The 18127-nt window shown below is 49.9% G+C and overlaps 1 protein-coding gene across 1 annotated transcript in view; it reads right to left on the reverse strand.

Moving 5' to 3' along the window:
• The window catches only part of INSR (insulin receptor), a 61668-nt gene that overhangs the window by 6132 nt on the left and 37409 nt on the right, over positions 1-18127 (reverse strand). Inside the window, exons 6-20 of the mRNA XM_066566579.1 lie at positions 17841-18055; positions 15470-15596; positions 14498-14748; positions 13520-13687; positions 12680-12881; positions 6953-7221; positions 6624-6766; positions 4984-5143; positions 4579-4678; positions 4266-4333; positions 3331-3560; positions 2987-3097; positions 1960-2119; positions 858-987; positions 510-644 (exon numbers count right to left, since the gene is read on the reverse strand). Of these exons, the coding sequence (XP_066422676.1) occupies positions 510-644; positions 858-987; positions 1960-2119; positions 2987-3097; positions 3331-3560; positions 4266-4333; positions 4579-4678; positions 4984-5143; positions 6624-6766; positions 6953-7221; positions 12680-12881; positions 13520-13687; positions 14498-14748; positions 15470-15596; positions 17841-18055 (2469 nt within the window). The remainder of the gene's footprint in view (positions 1-509; positions 645-857; positions 988-1959; positions 2120-2986; positions 3098-3330; positions 3561-4265; positions 4334-4578; positions 4679-4983; positions 5144-6623; positions 6767-6952; positions 7222-12679; positions 12882-13519; positions 13688-14497; positions 14749-15469; positions 15597-17840; positions 18056-18127) is intronic.

An 18127-nucleotide genomic window follows, 5' to 3' on the forward strand; every position in this document is an offset into this window, starting at 1 on the left:
GGATACTCACAAAACATGTTTATTTTAATACTCTGGAAGTGCTGTTTTGGCCAGAAGCAGCTGGGGGAAGAGGCTACCAGAACCAGAGAGTTACCATCTGTGCTTCCTTTTCCAGCCAGAGCTGCTTTCCCTCACAATTGCTCCAGTGTGACTCCTCACACAGAATCCCAGGATTACTGAGGTTGGAAAAGACCTCCCAAGATCATCCCAAGATCATCCTAAGTCCAGCCTTTCATCTACCCCTACGTTGTCCCCAACCCAGAGCACTGAGTGCCACATCCAGGCCTTCCTTGGACACCTCCAGGGATGGGGACTCCAAACCTCCCTGGGCAGCCCCTTCCTTGGATCACTAAGGATACTTGGGTGGAATTTCTGTGGGAGGTGCCTCACTAAAGCCTGGTTTTGTCTTCCCCAGTCAAAGAGGGTTAAGAGGTGCCCCAGGTCATCTTTGTGGGCCACACTTCAGGCAAAGAGTGCAGCTGGGCTGGTTGTCCCTGCTGGACACTTACAGCCTCTCTGGGCAGTTGTCTGGCTGATCCAGGTATCCTCCATCCATGACAAACTTCAGCACCTGCTCATTGGAGAGCCCCTGGTATGGCTGCTCTGCCAAGCTGCTTATTTCCCAAAGGACAACACCAAATGACCTAAGGGAGAGAGAAAGCTCCTGGTGAGAACAAAACATCCTGGACTTATTTTGGAAAATGAACTTCTAAAGAACACGGCTATATTTTCATGGAAGTGTTTCAAAACAACAGCTTTGTTTTGTCCGTGCTCTGAGCAAGTCACTTTAAACTATGTGTGCTAAAACAAGGAGCTCCTGAGCTGGAATCCATCTGGGATTGCAGAGGACAACTTACCACACGTCGGAGTAGGTGGTGAACACCCCATCCTTCAGCGACTCCGGGGCCATCCAGCGCACGGGCAGCAGCCCCTTGCCCCCCTTGCGGTAATAATCCGTCTCGTAGATGTCCCTGGTCATCCCAAAGTCTGAGGGAAGCAATTGGGATGTGTTAAAAGCCTCTCCCTCCATCCTGCTTTTCCTGTGCAACATCTCCAGATGGATGTTGCCTTCCCCCCACTGCCAAAGCCCAGCCTGCAGTCATCTGTCACCTCGTGATTAATGGTCAAAACATTTCCCTTTTCCTGCATTGTTTTTCTACGGAGTCACAACAGAGACTCCAGAGTTAAATTTTTTGGTGACAGCTTCTATTCTAAACATTATTTTATTCATCCTCTGTAAGTAAAACAGAGCTCCCTTTGTCTGAAATCCCACTGCCCTGGCTTTAACTCCAGAGAGCTCTGAAAAATCACCACATAAAATCACCGTAACCTTAACACCACATTCTCTGACCCTGCAGGGGGAGGATACCCTGTTCTATACCAGCACCTTTTCTGATTATTCAGCCATCCAGAAGTCTGTATCTTAATTCTCCCAGGATTCGGAATCATCTTCTACTGTGGGGTTCCAGGTTATTTTTAAATGTTGTATTTACTTATTACTGAAAGAGTTTTGGTTAAAAACTGGGTTAAATTACTTTTAAAAGCCACCTGACCCAATGACAGGATTATCAGCACTGGGTTTGTTGTACCCAACTCCTTCTTTGTCTTAATCTCATGGAAGCAAAGAGCAGTGAGACAAACCTAGGTAGTTTAAGCTGGAAAGGTATCGAACTTTTAGGACAGATGTCCTAAAAGTACAGGGAATAGAGAAGGGGAGAATAGAGAAGGTGAGAAAAGCTACTCTGACTCTACAGGAGATGTTGTTCTTATTGCAGTCCACACAATTCTGTCACAGAGAAGAAACAGAGGGAAGTGCAGCAATTTCCCAAAGGCAGACAGTGAGAATCACCCGTGTTTCACTCGCTGGTTTTACCAACTTGCTTTTACATCAAACACAATGCACAGAACCATCTCCTGATCACAGAATGGCCTGGGTTGGGAGGGACCAGCAGCACCTACCCCCGATTTTCACAGTGAAGTCCTCTGCCACCATGCAGTTGCGAGCTGCCAGGTCCCTGTGCACGAACTTCTTGGCGTTCAGGTAGGCCATGCCGTCGGCGATCTCCGCGGCCATCTGGATCATCTCCCTCAGCGTTGGGGGCGGCCGCCCGGGGTTATTCTGCCAGGAAAAATCACAGTCACAGAAAGGTTTGGGTTAGGTGTGACCTTAAACATGAGCAGGGAGCCCCGCTCCACCCTTCCAACCTGGCCTTGGACACTTCCAGCTTCTCTGCGCAACCTGTGCCAGGCCCTGCCTGCCCTCACAGCCAAGAATGTCTTCCCAAAATCACATCAAATCTACCCCTTTTCAGCTTAAAGTCGTTAGATAAAAAAGTATAAAACTCCAAATCTGTCAGAGCTCAGTGCATCCCTCTGGGTGTCCAGAGTTGCCAGGGACCCTACCAGGGGGCTTGGAGACCCTGGCACACAGCCCAGAGCACCTGGGGATTTGATTGTGACCCCTGGAGCAAGTTACCAGCTTTGTATGAGGACCTGAAAATCACAGAAGTTTAAACAATGTAATAATAAAACATTCACAGGGTGAAAAGGTAGATTTTAGGATTTTTGGAATGGAGGTTTTGGGGGATGATGGAGAACTTGGGTGTGTCCAGTCCTTCTTCTTCTTATCTACCTCCATCTTCTGCAGTGATGCTGGCACTTTGGGATTGGTTTAGAATAGAAATGCACTGTCTAACATAGGTGATAGGTATTGGGAAGTAATTGTAAATATCTTATACGTAGTTTGTAGTATAAAAAGACAACCCCTGAGCCTCGGGGGCGGTCAGAGTGCCTGTGGCTGCCCTGCTGAGCAGACCTCGGCTGGACAGAAAGAAAATTTTATAGATAAGATTTAATAAACAACTTCAAGACCAAAAACTGAAGAGCTCTGAGTCATTCACATATTTCGGGGCTGCAATTAACAACTAAGTCCACAAGACAAATCAAGTCACTGTTCCACAACAGACTCCCTCTCTCCTTTCTTTACCTCAGCTTCAGGCCTCAAAGAGCGCAGGTAACTTTTCAGATCCCCATGTGCCATCAGCTCCATGACCACCAGAGTAGGCTGTCCCTTGGAGACCACTCCGAGGAGGCGAACCTGGAAAAGGAGTGAGAAATTCCCTTGAGGCTGTGTCCAAACAGAGCTGAGAACAGCCCCACAAGGCCCTGTCAGGCTGAGAGGTTTAAAAAGAGCAGCGGCGAAACAACTTGGGCAGAACGGGGAATCCAGCAGGGAGAGACCCCAGCTCTGATGGATCAGCTGCCTTGGCCAGCTGATGGTTGGGCCCTGAAGGCACTGCAGAGCTGCGTGCTGAGGCAGCCAGCACTTACCACATGATGGCAGCTGAAGCCTTTCATCACAGAGGCCTCGTTGAGGAACTCGATGCGCTCGCGCAGGCTGGCCGACTCGTTCACCGTCTTCACGGCCACGCGCGTCTCGGGCTCTCCCTTGACGATGTCCTTGGCAATGCCCTCGTACACCATCCCAAAGGAGCCCTGGCCCAGCTCCCTCAGCAGCGTGATCTTGTCCCGAGGCACCTCCCACTCGTCAGGGACATAAACTGTTGGGCACAGGGGAACATCCTGAGCTGAGCATTGTGGTGCTCTTTGCAGCGGGCTCAGGACGAGATCAGAATTTTGACTTTATGTTTCAGAAGGCTGATTTATTATTTTATGATATATATTATATTAAAGAAAATTATATATTAGAGCTATACTAAAAGAATAGAAGAAAGGAGAAGGGAAGGGAAGGGAAGGGAAGGGAAGGGAAGGGAAGGGAAGGGAAGGGAAGGGAAGGGAAGGGAAGGGAAGGGAAGGGAAGGGAAGGGAAGGGAAGGGAAGGGAAGGGAAGGGAAGGGAAGGGAAGGGAAGGGAAGGGAAGGGAAGGGAAGGGAAGGGAAGGGAAGGGAAGGGAATTTTGTGACTGCTCACAGCTTCGACACATGTGGCTGTCATTGGTTATCTTGGATTAATTAAAGATGCATTTGTTGCATTCTACAGCAGCAGATAATTATTGATTACATTTTGTTTCTGAGGCTTCTCAGCTTCTCAGGAGAAAAGATTTTAGCAAAAGGATTTTTCATAAAATATGTCAGTGACAGAGCATCTTCTGAAAGACACTCCTGCAGAAGCTTTGGGTAGTGCTGCCAGATTGAGGGGGGGTGAATTCTACAAAAGGACCAGAAAACCCCACAAAAACAACTCCCAGCCCATCCTGCTGCACTGACTGCATGATTACACAAGAAAGAAGCCCTGGTTGCTCTCACCATCACTGGCACTGATGTACTCAGGGTTGGAGGATGCATACAGGGGTCCCGTTGGTCCTTCAGTTTGTCTGGAAGAGACACAAAACCCTCACCACTCTGCAGCCTCTGAGGTGAGGGCAGTTTGATCAATCCCCAAAGCATGCAGCAAATAAACTGTCCCCATATGGCACAAACTATTTCCTGCACTTACATTAATGCTGCAATCACTATGGAAATTAGAAAACTAAACAAAAACTGACTCCCAACAAAGCAGCAAAACTTTTGGATGTAAGTTTTGGTGTTTCTGGTGAAAACAAGAGGAGACTGCACTCACCTCTTTTTCACAAGCACGTAAGCAGCTCCAATAATTCCAGCAATTATTATGGCAAAAATAATAGGAACAATGATAACAGCAATATTTGGCTGAGCATTCACTAAGAGAGAAAGAGAGAGTTGGAGATATTATACAAGTCCAAAATACAAATTTTTTCCTCAATAAAATCGCCCCCTTCAATAAATTGGAACCAATACAAAACTAGAAGCAATTTCACATCAAAATGTGAGGCTGGTCAGAATGAGGACCAATAAACAAAAGCCATGTGTTTCCAAGTGATTTCAGGTTCTTGACAACAGATGTATTTGGTAAACATTTAGTGACTCCCTGCTTGCTACACCCCATCCTCCAGAAATAACCCGAGTTTCTGTCGGGGATTGAAAGTCAAAAATGAAATGAACTCACAGTAATCAGCCACGTAGAAGTAGGTGGGCTCTGTCCAGGAGCCGTTCCCCGCCAGGGAGGTGGCTCTGATCCTCACGCTGTAGTTGCCAGGCTGCAGCCCCCGCAGCCTGCAGCCGCCCTCGCTGGCAAAGTGCTTGCGGGACACGCAGAAATGGGCTTCCTGTGGGGACAGGGCTGTGCCAGGCTCATCCTGCAGCACCCAGGGCTCCCTGACAGCTCCTGGGGCTCCTGCAGCACCCGGGGCTCCCTGACAGCTCCTGGGGCTCCCTGAAAGCTCCTGGGGCTCCCTGACAGCTCCCGAGGCTCCCTGACAGCTCCTGGGGCTCCCTGAGAGTTTCCTGGAGGTTCCTGCAGCACCCAGGGCTCCCTGACAGCTCCTCAGGATTCCTGCAGCACCCAGAGCTCCCTGCGAGTTCCTCGAGGCTCCTGCGGCTCCCTGAGAACTCCCTGGGGCTCCTGCAGCACCTCCCCAGCTGGCAAGCACGCACCCAAGGGCTCTAAGTCTGCTCCAGGTTAGTGGTTTGTGCTGGATTTGTGCTTTGCAGGGCAGTAGGTCAGGTTACAGAGAGCAAGTGCCATGTGCTGCTCTGGTTCTGGGCCTGCACTGGGGAGTGCCACTGTCCCTGTGGCACTGACAGCAGCCCTGTCCCCACTGCACTGACAGCAGCCCTGTCCCCACTGCACTGACAGCAGCCCTGTCCCCACTGCACTGACACCAGCCCTGTCCCCACTGCACTGACACCAGCCCTGTCCCCTTGGCACTGACACCAGTCCTGTCCCCCTGGCACTGACACCAGCCCTGTCCCCTTGGCACTGACACCAGCCCTGTCCCCTTGGGACTGACACCAGCCCTGTCCCCCTGGCACTGACACCAGCCCTGTCCCCACTGCACTGACACCAGCCCTGTCCCCTTGGCACTGACACCAGCCCTGTCCCCTTGGGACTGACACCAGCCCTGTCCCCTTGGGACTGACACCAGCCCTGTCCCCACTGCACTGACACCAGCCCTGTCCCCCTGGCACTGACAGCAGCCCTGTCCCCACTGCACTGACACCAGTCCTGTCCCCTTGGGACTGACACCAGCCCTGTCCCCTTGGGACTGACACCAGCCCTGTCCCCACTGCACTGACACTGATGCCATCCCAAGCTTCCAGAGGAGACAAATTCACCAGTGAAGTTTTGAATTCCTTTAGTTGTGCACCAGGAAACCCAACTAGTCAGGGCACTGCAAGCACAAGGAGTGTCAGGTCCTAAAGAGCCTGAGCTCCCAGGGGCAGTCACTTCTCCAAAGGTGCTGTGACACCAGAACCTCCCACCAAAGGTGCTGGGACAGCAGAACCTCCCACCAAAGGTGCTGTGACACCAGAACCTCCCACCAAAGGTGCTGGGACAGCAGAACCTCCCACCAAAGGTGCTGGGACAGCAGAACCTCCCACCAAAGGTGCTGGGACAGCAAAACCTCCCACCAAAGGTGCTGGGACAGAACCTCCCACCAAAGGTGCTGTGACACCAGAACCTCCCACCAAAGGTGCTGGGACAGCAAAACCTCCCACCAAAGGTGCTGTGACACCAGAACCTCCCACCAAAGGTGCTGGGACAGCAGAACCTCCCACCAAAGGTGCTGTGACAGAAGCTCTCACCTCGGTGTCCCCAAGGCGCCCGTAGTTCACCTCGTAGAGCACGATGAGGCCGTTGGGCTCCTTTGGCTCCTGCCACTTCAGATGCACTGTGTTCTTCTCCACCAGCTCATGGGACACTGGGCCAACAATGTCATCAGCTTTAGCTAGAACCAAGTTCAAGATCAGGTTTAGTTTCATGTCTTTGGGCAAAATTCACACCTCACCCATCCTCCTTTCCCACCGGGACATACGGACAGCCCCTCTCTTCCATATTGCAGCTGCCTCCCGTGGGAAAAGCAGCACTTTGGGAGGAACCACCAAGGCACAGCAGGGCTGAGGGGCAGAATCACCTTCTGGCATGGTCCTGGCACTGACATAGGCTGCCACGCTGCAGCGGGACTCCTGGGCATCGTGGTTGCAGGCGTGCAGCTCGATGCGGTACCCGGTGAAGTGGCGCAGCCCCGAGATCACCAGCGACTCCTTGGACAGCACCTTCTCAAAAGGTTTCTGCTCCTCTGCACCCTCAGCTGCTGCTGAGTTGTTGGGGGAGGATGGGATGGTGGGGAACACCACGGTGGAGTTTGCCACAGAGCCCAGGTCTCTTCGTTTTCTCGATGGCCTGTTGGACGACACGGTCACCAGGTCAGTGCCACAGCCAGTGCCAACACATGCAGCTGGACAGGAAGGGTCCAGATGGCAGAGCTGAGTGACACTGAAAACTCCAACTCTGAGTGCCACTGAAAACTCCAAACTCAGACCTTTGCTGCTGAACTGAACTTTCCACTGCCACCTCTGATTACCAGGCCATGATCAGCCCCAACAGGGATTTGCTCTCACAGGTCTCTGCCACCTTCCCTGCTTCCCTCTGCCTTCCCTGGTGCAATTCTCCTCTTACAGCAAAAGGCACCAGCCAGAAAGCAGAGTTTGAGATATCCTGATATTTGCAAAGCAACAAAGAAATTCAGGATTTTTTCTTTTTTTAACCAAGACACGCATCTTTACAAAATTCTGTATCTGCACAACTGCACACAGGGAGATAAAATAAAAATAAACCAACCCAAGCTTCAAGTGTTTGCTTGAGAATTCAAGTTCCCCTGGGTCTCTCAGCTGAGTTTAACTTTACCAGGTTGCCTCACAGATGCCTCGGGCAGGGTTGCAATGCTTTGGAGCTGCAGCCTGAGCACACCGGGTCACACCACAGCCCCACTCAGTGACCTCAGATGTGGCACATGTCCCAGGTGTCACCATCTTGCATTTTTAAAGCAAAAGGCCACTCTCCCAGCTCTCTGGAATGCATTTGCCACTCTCACCCCCAAGGCTGAACCTCGATGGATACACAAAGCATTTTAACCTCTTCCCAAGAGATCAAATCTATTAAGTCCTTTTCAAGGCATGCATTTAGAACTCATGATTCTGATTATATATTCACTGTGTGGTTTTGTTAACCAAATGTTGCTCCTCAGGTTATTGCATTTCCATCTGAAAATGTGATTTTTTTCACTTGTAAAACCAGCACCTGCAGCGTGACCATGTCACCTTCCCTGTCTGCACTGAGTGCCACCAGTCAGTTTTAATATCAGGTTTTGTCAGCAAATAAACAGAATAAATTCAACAGAATTAAGAAACATTCAAAAATTTCATTTTCTTGGCAAGGAAAAAAAAATATAAAAAGAAGGGATCAGTACCAAACCAAAAGTGCTCAATCTAACACTCTTATGTGCTGCCACATATTTGCCACGGGGAATTCCAGGTCAGGAACTAACCAAGGTGGTGAATCAGTAACTGTATTCAGTTACACAAAAGGAATTAATGCCAGTTGAAATCCAGACCATGTATTTTAAGGGGGTGATGATCTTTTTGTGTGTGTGTGCATGTGTGTGCAGCTATTAAAGGGTACAAAGAGTGACCTGATCTGAACCCACACTTGAGGCATCTCCAGGCTCTAAAAATGTAACAAGCTGTTGAAGCAAATCTTTGCTGCTGAACTGAACTTTCCACTGCCACCTCTGACTACCAGGCCATGGCCAGCCCCAACAGGGATCTGCTCTCACAGGTCTCCCCCACCTTCCCTGGAGCTGTTTCTCCTCCTGCAGCAAAAGGCACCAGCCAAAAGCAGAGTCTGAGATGTCCTCAACCTAAACACTGCACACAACACAAATATTCACAGAGCTGTCATCATCTCAGCATGGTTTGGGACCTCAAAGCCCATCCAGTGCCACCCCTGCCATGGCAGGGACACCTCCCACTGTCCCAGGCTGCTCCAAGCCCTGTCCTTGGGCACTGCCAGGGATGCAGGGGCAGCCACAGCTGCTCTGGGCACCCTGTGCCAGGGCCTGCCCACCCTCACAGCCAGAACACAACATTCATCCACCTGATGATAAATAAGATGGCAGGTGTTGGGGAAGATGAAACAGGAAAGCCTTGTAAATATGATTGCCTGGCAAAAGATTTTGAGAATATGGAAACTATAAGTGAGATTGAAATGAAAGCAAGCTTTGAGATCCCTCAGTCACTGAACAACTGGAAAACAATGGCATGGCCAGCTGAAGGTGATACCCTTTTGATCAAACAACACCCTCTGCTTGCAGGCAGCTCCAAGGGTCAGAGCAGACCCTGCCAGCTTGGCAGAAGGGGCCCAAAGAGGAGTTTTTAGGGTTTAAAATGTAGCACAGTATGGTAATGTAATGATTCTTATAGGCTGTATGGAAATGCTACAGGATTTGTATCTTGTACTAGATTGGTTAGTGAGAATCAGAATATTCAACACAGAAGAAGATTTATTGTATTGTAACGAGCTCTTACCCCTTTTACTCTCTCACCCTCTCATCCTCTCTGCCCCTCTCTTCTCTCAGGCCTGCTCTGAGCTGTGCCTGGCAGCTCCCAGCAGGGCCCTGCACCCAGGCCCTTTGCAATAAACCTCAAGTTCCAAGACCAGAAGAAGATTTATTGTATTGTAACAGGAACCTCACCCTCTGATCCTCTCTTTTAGTCTCTCATTCTCTCTTTACCACTCTCTTTATCTCTCTCTCCCTCTTTGGGGCCTGCTCCAGCTGTGTCTGGCAGCTCCCAGCAGGGCCCTGCACCCAGGCCCTTTGCAATAAACCTCAAATCCCACGACCTGGCTGCAGAGATCTCTCATCTCCATCTGTCCTGACTGTGCTACCCCCATCAATCCTACAGGCAGGTTCAGCAAACACATTCCAGTTTTAAGTTTTCTCTTTCTTAATTACTAATTAACTCCTTTTGGAGCTGCTGTTCCCTCAGCCTGTGTGGTGCTGTGAGCAGTGTCCCCTCAGGATGGGGCAGAGTTCAGGGACCCAGCTCTGGGTCATGCCACCTCCCTCCTTGGGAAGGATTCCTTATGGTCAAACAGGACCTGGTTTGCATAAAAGCAAAGCTACACCCTCTGTTTATCCAGTGTGAATTCAGCTGATCCTCGTGTTCAAGGGAATTTTGTTTTTCACAAGTAAAACAGTAATTTGACCACTGATGCAACACAAGAGTAAAATGCAAGAATTCCTTCCTTCTCAAGTCACAGTAAGTTAAGAAAAGCTTTTGAAGCTGTAAATCCCCAATCTTCCCATATTTATTATCCTGGATTTGCAGCAATTTTCTTGCCAAATTCTCTGTGTTTTCAAACATCTGATTTTTCTCAGAGTTGTTCCAGTGTAATTTGCATTGAGGCCATCTCAGCAGCTCCAGGGAGCTCCTGTGAAACCCTCAGGTCCAGGTTCCTCCTGTCCTCACAGGTGACCAGGGGGTGTGAGGGGGCTGGTGGTGACACCTCAGCACACACAGCATGGCCTGTGCTGGGGGATTCCAAAAATGCCTCTGGTACCTTAAGCCAAGCTTCTCCACAGCCCTGAAACTACCCCAGGTCAGCTGGCCTGGCCAAAGCATTTTAGATTTCTCTGTACAATTAACTGAATCGGGAAATACAGGGGAAACAATAACTCTTAAAGTGAGTCATCCCTCAGATCTTGCTCCCCAAGAATCCTGGGAATGGCACAAACCTGTGGAGGACAGAGACAAAGAACTGGGGCTGCTCCTGCTGCAGTGGTGAAGGAATGGAGGGAACACCTGGAATGACACCCTGAACAGCAGCCACTGAGCTCCTCTGTGCCTCTCAGGACTTTTTCTGAATCTCTCCCTGCTTTCCACAGAATCATGGAGGGCTGAGGCTGGAGGCACCTCTGGGGATTGTCTGACCCCAGCTCCTGGCCCAAAGCAGCTGCAGCAGGTGGCTCGGGACCATGCTGGACCTCCAGGGATGGAGACTCCACACACCCATCCCTGGGCAGCCTGTGCCAGGCTCTGACCAGCCCTGAGCTCCAACCTGTGCACAACTCCTCCAAAATGAGAGCAAATAACCCAGGAAAGAAGAAACAAAACACCAAACAAACAAAGATGGCCACTTTGTTCAGCCCCGAAGGGGACCTGGAGTGAGGCACTGCCAGCTCTGCCTGCACAGAGGAACATTCCTGAACTTCTCGTTTGGCTTTTTGTCACTGCCAGAGAACACTGAGCCCCAGGAGGTGTGACAGTGGCTCCTGGAGTGGGTAACCAACGTGCCCAGGGGGAAGGAACTGTGATTGCCAGAGGGTGAGATCAGCCCTGCACTGAGGCTGGATCCTGCCCAGGGATCAGATCGCTGGGAGCAGGGCAGGAGGGCAGAAATGGCACATGGAAAACAAGAAGATATCAGGGAGAAACTGCTGTGATTCTGCTCCCCTGGCATCTCCTGTTCCCTGCTGGCCTCATCCCTGCCATTCCTCTCGTGACTGGCAAGCTCCTGCTCTCCAGGAGAGGCCACACAGCACCTCAGGAGAGGTCACTGAACTCTCAGGAGCCACAAAAAAAGCACCTGAAGTAAATTAAACCGCACTCCCTGCTCCCTGCCAGGCTCTGTGAGCAGGTGATAGCACAGTATTCACAGGAAGAAGAATTCTGATTTATGTGCTGACAGCCTGGAGCCTGCCAGGGAGGACAAGCAGGGCACGTGGCAGGATTAGCTGGCCATGGGATGTGGGGATTTCTTCCTCAGAAGGCTGACAAGGTGGCACATCCTGGTGATTGGTTTCTTCCTAAAATGTATACCCCAGAAAAACTGGCCTGAGAAGCAACCTGGGCTGGCTGCACAATAAAATTGGGGGTGGGAAAAAAAAAAAAAGAAATCAGAGTGTCAGAATTGTCTGCCTGCATCAGGAGGAGTCTGGCTTTTGCATGTGGCTTGGTTCTCCTCTGCTTTGGAATATGTCATGTCCTGGCATCCTGTGGCACACTGGAGCTCATCCTGATGGGCACCAACAGCAAAAGGAGGAGCTCTGCTCAAGCTTCCAGGTGAGGACTGCAGGCACCAGGGCAGGGAACCCCAGGGAAAATGCTCAGTGCAGTGACCCAGCTTTTGTCAGGCAGCTGCAAATGCAGGTTTGCTGGCTGAGGGCAGCAAGCAGAGAATAAATTTAGAGCACAAAAGGCATGAGAGGGAGAAGGGTAAATCACCACAGATTCTACCCTGCTCCCCAGCACTTCCTCCCCAGGCTGCAGATGAAGTGTGAAGATATTCAACACCACTTAATGTGACACCAAGTGTGCCACTGCAAACAGGACATTCACCACCCAGGCACTCACATTCCTCATGGTATTGGAGGCATTTCCCACACTAAGTGAAGGGAGACCACAAATACCACGCTGGAGGACGAGGCTGTGGCCTGGTAAACTGCCCTTCTCCTTTCTTTTCAACTCAATGAAAAACTTGACCACAAAATTTCAAGACAGGAAAAGAAAATCGCTATTTTTGGCATCATGTGATGCCAGATGAGCTGCAGGCTGTTTGTTAAGGATTCTCACTTTATTCTTGAGCTGAGGAGAATTCAGGGACAGGAAATGGAAACAGGAGATTCCCAATCTGCAGGAAGATCCGTGGTAGGTGCTCTGCTCTCCCCATTCCAACACCCATATCCAGCTGGACTAGACAAGCTCATGGAAGCCTGGCAATGTGGCTGTGTCCAAGCTGGTATTTTTATTTAATCCTCAAGTACATTTCCCTGCCCCTGAGCCCTGTTTGATGTTCTCACCTGGGCACAAAAACCTCGTTGTGGAGATAATTCTCAAAGGTCTTGCGGAAAGCAGATTCCTCCAGCTCCTTCTGGATCTGGGAGTCTGTTTTAGGACAGGAGCAACATTCCCCACTGACATCCTCAGCTTCACTCTGGTTATACTTCTGGGGGTCTTCAGATTCAAAAGGAGGAGACCAAGTCCTTGAGGGCAGCTTTAATCCTGGAGACAAAACAGTTTTAGTGTCACTTGTGCCTGTCTTGGCAGAAGATGTTTGATCCTACAAAAAGATCCCAAACCAGTGTACACAGGATTCATGGCACATTTGGGCATCCCATATTTCACATCCAGGCCTGAGCAGTTCCCTCTTTTCTGACAGGCCTTTAATTCAAAAATGCTGGTTTTGCAATGCAGTTTGGATGCTGCTTTGTCCCAGTTCAGGTAACACAGAGCAGCAGGTGAGATTTTGGAGTCTTCAGTGCAATTCTGTGTTCTCAAGGAATTCCAAACCAGGGACCAGCTGCCTTCAAAAATTAACTTAACCCTGAGCTCCAGCAGCACCCAAATTTTTAACTTTGCTTGTTGCTATTAAACTCATAATTCAGTTTAAAAGGAGCAAGGGCAGAAGGGAGATTCCCCAAAGGAAAAAACAAGTGATTACTTTGTAAAAAACATTTTTAGACCTTTTAGACATTCCTTGGCAGCAGCACCTAATGTAACAGAATAGGGAGGGACAGAGCTGATGCCAGAAAAACAGTCCTGAATCCAGCAGGACTGGGACCCCCAGAGCACCCCCAAGGGAAAACCCCAATTCTGGGAGAGACGGAGGGAAAGGGCTGGAGGGAGAAGCAGCCACTCACCTTTGAGGCAGTAATCGAGTTCATAGAGCTCACTGTCCTCTGCCTGCTGCTGCCAGTACACCAGGTAGTGTGTGATGTTCCCATTGGGCTCTGAGGGAGGCTTCCACTTGAGGATGATTTGGGATGAGGAGTTGGAGACAGAGATGGGATCTAACGGGACCGACGGGACTGGGGGTGGGCAAGAGACAGAGGTCACTGCACTGCCCTCAGGGCCTGCCAAAGCAGGCACCAGCACAGGCAAATCCCCATTTCTGTGGCAATCAAGCATTCCCTGGCACCCAGCAGGCTCCTCCAGCCTGGGCTGGATCATCCTGGAGGTCTCCTCCAGCCTTATCTTAACAAGGTCACACAAAGTGGATGGAAGAGGTGCCCATTGGCACCATCTGGAATCACATCCTTGGTTTAAGAATTCCTCCCTAGCAAAGCAGGGCAGTGGGAAATTTTCTGGATAATTCCTCCAGGGAAGTGGAAAGTTTCCTAAATAATTCCTCCCTAGCAAAGCAGGGCAGTGGGGAGTTTCCTGGACAATTCCTCCAGGGCAGTGGGAAGGAAGTTTCCTGAACAATTCCTCCCTACCAAAGCAGGGCAGTGGGAAGGAAGTTTCCTGGACAATTCCTCCCTACCAAAGCACAGCAGTGGGAAGGAAGTTTCCTGGATAATTCCTCCCTACCAAAGCACAGCAGTGGGAAGGAAGTTTCCTGGATAATTCCCTCCTATCAAAGCAGGGCAGTGGGAAGGAAGTTTCCTGGATAATTCCCTCCTACCAAAGCACAGCAGTGGGAAGGAAGTTTCCTGGATAATTCCCTCCTACCAAAGCAGGGCAGTGGGAAGGAAGTTTCCTGGATAATTCCTCCAGGGCAGTGGGAAGTTTCTTGGATAATTCCACCCTACCAAAGCAGGGCAGTGGGAAATTTCCTGGCTAAGCCCCAAGCAGACTCAGTTAGGCCTGGCTTTAGCCCTGCAGGGTGCTGCACTGACCCGTGGCGTTGGTCTGCACGTAGATGATCTCGCTCTTGGCGCCGTACGTGCGCCGCTCGTCGGAGAAGGTGACCAGGGTTTTCACAAACACTGCATACTGTGTCCAGGGCTTCAGGCCCCTCAGGAGCCAGCCTGGCTGGGCCTGGGCTTTGGGCTCGTTGGAGCGTGGTGGGGGATCCACATCCACAACTGTCCAGCTGTTGGAGCCACAGGCGTCCTGGCCATCGAACTCCGTCACGTTCTGGTAGGGACTTGAGGAAAGAGAAGGCTCCAATTAACAGAATCCTCAATCAGGCTCCTAAAAACATTTCTAAAGACACACTGGAAGTTATCACCTTTTACCCTTCAGAGAAAGTAAAATGATCTCATTGTATTTATTCTGAAATGGAGGCATTGGGAGCTTTGTCATCTGGGCCTCCAACAGCATCACAGAGCAGGATCTGTGCCCAACATGACCCCAAGAACTAAATCCAGACTGATTATTGTGAGCTTTATGAAAATCAGCTTGGTTACCTTGATTCTAAAAGAATATTTCTCTTGATTCTAAAAGAATCTTTCCCACCTCAAAGGGGAGAAAACCCTCAGCATTCCACAGAGATAGTGGGGAGATGAGAAACTCCATGGTTTGAGTATGTGTGTCTAGAACAGCAGGAATAACTAAAGTTGGGATTGTTCTTAAATGAGGAACTGTGAGGAGATGAGAAACTCCATGGTTTGAGTATGTGTGTCTAGAACAGCAAGAATAATTAAAGTTTGGATTGCTCTTAAATGAGGAATTGTGACTGTGCACAAGTCAGGGACGTTAATGAACACTTTTACAGAAGGATATCACTGGAAACTTAGTGCAGGAGCCACAAAATCAGAGACTGAACAGCTTTGCCCATCCAGCAGGTTTAACATCCCCCTCTGAATGCCAGCTGCTGCTGGTGGCAGCCCAGCAAGGCCACTGCTGTGCCCTGAGGGGTCACTTACGCCTCCTTGTAGAACAGCATGAACCCCAGGAGGTCACGGAAATCAGGGGGCCAGTAGGGCTCCCACTTCAGCAGGATCTTGTCATGAGAGGTCCTAATGGAGGAAAATTTCAGCAGTTCGTTTTCACCTGTAACAAGTGAGAAGTGACAAGAGTTTTATTGATGCTGAAAAACGAAGCATCAAACGTAATTTAAATTTTGGTTTTGATTATCTTAGAAGTTGAAGATAACTGTGAGGATGTTGGCACTGAGAAGAGCTGCCCAGTAAAACCTTATCTTACTTGGCAGCCATTCCTACTTCAAATCAGTGGCTGGTATCAATGCCCTCCCTAAGGTTAAATTTTTCTATGATTTCATGAAAATGACACTGCAGAAGAGCTGAACTAAATTCCAAAAAGCGAGAAATCTAAAGGCAACACATTTCACAACTGATGATGATCTGCACAGCTGAACCCAGCAATATGGTTTGCACAGAAGGCAAGAGGCCACAGAAATGAAGCAGAAGAATTTCCAGCCTTGCCCAGGAGCAGCGAGGTCCCTCTGCAAACAGGAGGGTGTTTGCAGGAGGATGGAGCTCAAGGGACATGCTATGACATGCTTTGTGCCCCCAGCCCAAGTGGCTCTGACTGAATTTGCTATTCCTGCAGTAGCTGCAACAGGAGGAAGAACATTTATTCCATGGCACCACATCCAGAACAAACAGGGGCGCTTTTTTTTTCCCTTTCTATTTTTTTTTTTTTAGTAAACAGGATGCTGCCAATGTGAAAGCTGAGCTTGAAATGTAAAAGCAAACAAAAAGCCAAACAACCTGGCAAGCTGTGGTTTGAGGTGGGGGTGGCACAGACACCAGCTCAGCAGGGTGAGGGTAAAGCTGGCAAAGAGAAATGCAACTGTCTCCTCCAACTGCCTTCACACCAAACACCAGCCCAGGAGCCACAGGCAGAGCTGGATCTATTCAAATTCAGGTTCATCCCCAATGTGGGAAGAGTTTTTCAGTGTCCCATGGGAGGAGATGAACTTTACAGACAGCTGATTCCTTGTGCTCCTTGCCTCTGCCCAGGCTGAGCTGTGGTGCCCCAGAGGCTCCGTGTGTGTTTTTCACTGGTGCTGCCAGGTTTCAGGTCACAGCCATTGCATTCCCCTCTCCCTCTGTGCTGGTCTGGCTGCCTGTGGTGATATGTGGGAAACCAGACCAGGAAACTGAGTCAACTGAAAGATCTTCACTTTTTAGGTCTGTTCACAAACAGCTGCATCAATGAGGGGCAACGAGGACAGGATCAGAAATCACAGAATCCTGGAATGTTCTGGGTGGGAAAGGACCTTGGGCTCTTCTGGCAGTGCTGTCCCCAAAAGCAGAGGGACAGTGAAGCCACAGGATGCCCAAGCTGCCCTGCAGGTTGTGAGCCAGGGTCTGAAATCCCAGTTCAGTCAATGCTGGGCTTTTTTGTGATCTCCCAGGATCACAACCCAACTGCAGGGATGGTCACTGCCTCTGTCCCCATGTCCTTCACAGAAGATCCTGAGCTCCAAGGGGCCCATGACCACCTGTGTGCAGGTGAATCTCTGTGGGGCTGAGAATGAATCAGAGCAGAGAGATGCCACCAGCTCAGAACAGAGATGGGTTTTTCCTACCCCTGATTACTTCCACAACAGAGCCCTGGTACAAACAGGGAAAGGGGATTGTTGGTGGCACAGAAAGAGAACAAACAGCAGGGCTGGGGGTGCAGAAGGACTGCATTTCTTGCAGTATTGCTGCCAAAATAAGTGTCTGCAGAGCCCCATCTTCAGCAGCACAACTTCAAAGCCCATCCTGTGCTGTTTGCTGACACAGGAAACGTCTGATCATTGTTCCTGAAGAAAGCTGTTGGGTGAAAAACCTCAGAGAGGCATTGCAAAAATTGTTGGAAATTTTTCCCTGCCTGTTGTCATGGCAATTGCCTCACGTGGCTGCAGGGATGGGTGGAAATCCTGTTTCTCCTGTGTTTATTCCATGTTGCCTCATGACATGGGAAAAGCAGATTATGACTATTAATCAGGTACTCAGCAGTAACACAAAGTCCCAGCCTGGGCCGAGGTTACACTGTGCAAAACTCTTCAAAAAGACATAATAAATACACTCCCAGCCCCACAAACCTCCCAGGGTTTTGTGGGACCAAGGGTGCCAGAGGGAGATCCCGTGGGGACTTTAACTCGTGGCACAGTGACAGTGAGTGCACAGGCAAGGGGCAACGTCTGCTGCTTTACCAAAGGGATGAAAAGGGATGAAAAAGCCAGGAAAAGCATCATGGGCTGGGCTGGGAGAAAAAGGAGCATGAGGAGAGCAGGGCAGAGGGAGAGGAAAGGGAAGCAAAGCTTTGTTTTGAGGCTCTTACACGAGGCCTGATCCCCGTTGGTCTTCAGGGCTATGTCATTCCTCTCCTGACGCCCCTTAGTCCCAGAGATCTCCTCCATCTTGTGGATTTCTGACAAGCACAGCTTGGGGTTGTAGTGGAAGAAGAGTTTGCCCCGTGCAATAGTGAGGTTGTGTTTGCTCCAGTCCCAGAGCTGGCGAAGATTCTGGTTGTCCAAGGCATAAAAAGAATAATTCCTGAAAACAGAACAATGAAAACATGGTTTGGGAGAGGATACATGAAAAACTCTTTTTGCACTAATTCAGGCA

The sequence above is a fragment of the Molothrus aeneus genome, chromosome 27 (genome assembly GCF_037042795.1).
Source record: "Molothrus aeneus isolate 106 chromosome 27, BPBGC_Maene_1.0, whole genome shotgun sequence".
Lineage (NCBI taxonomy): Eukaryota > Metazoa > Chordata > Aves > Passeriformes > Icteridae > Molothrus > Molothrus aeneus.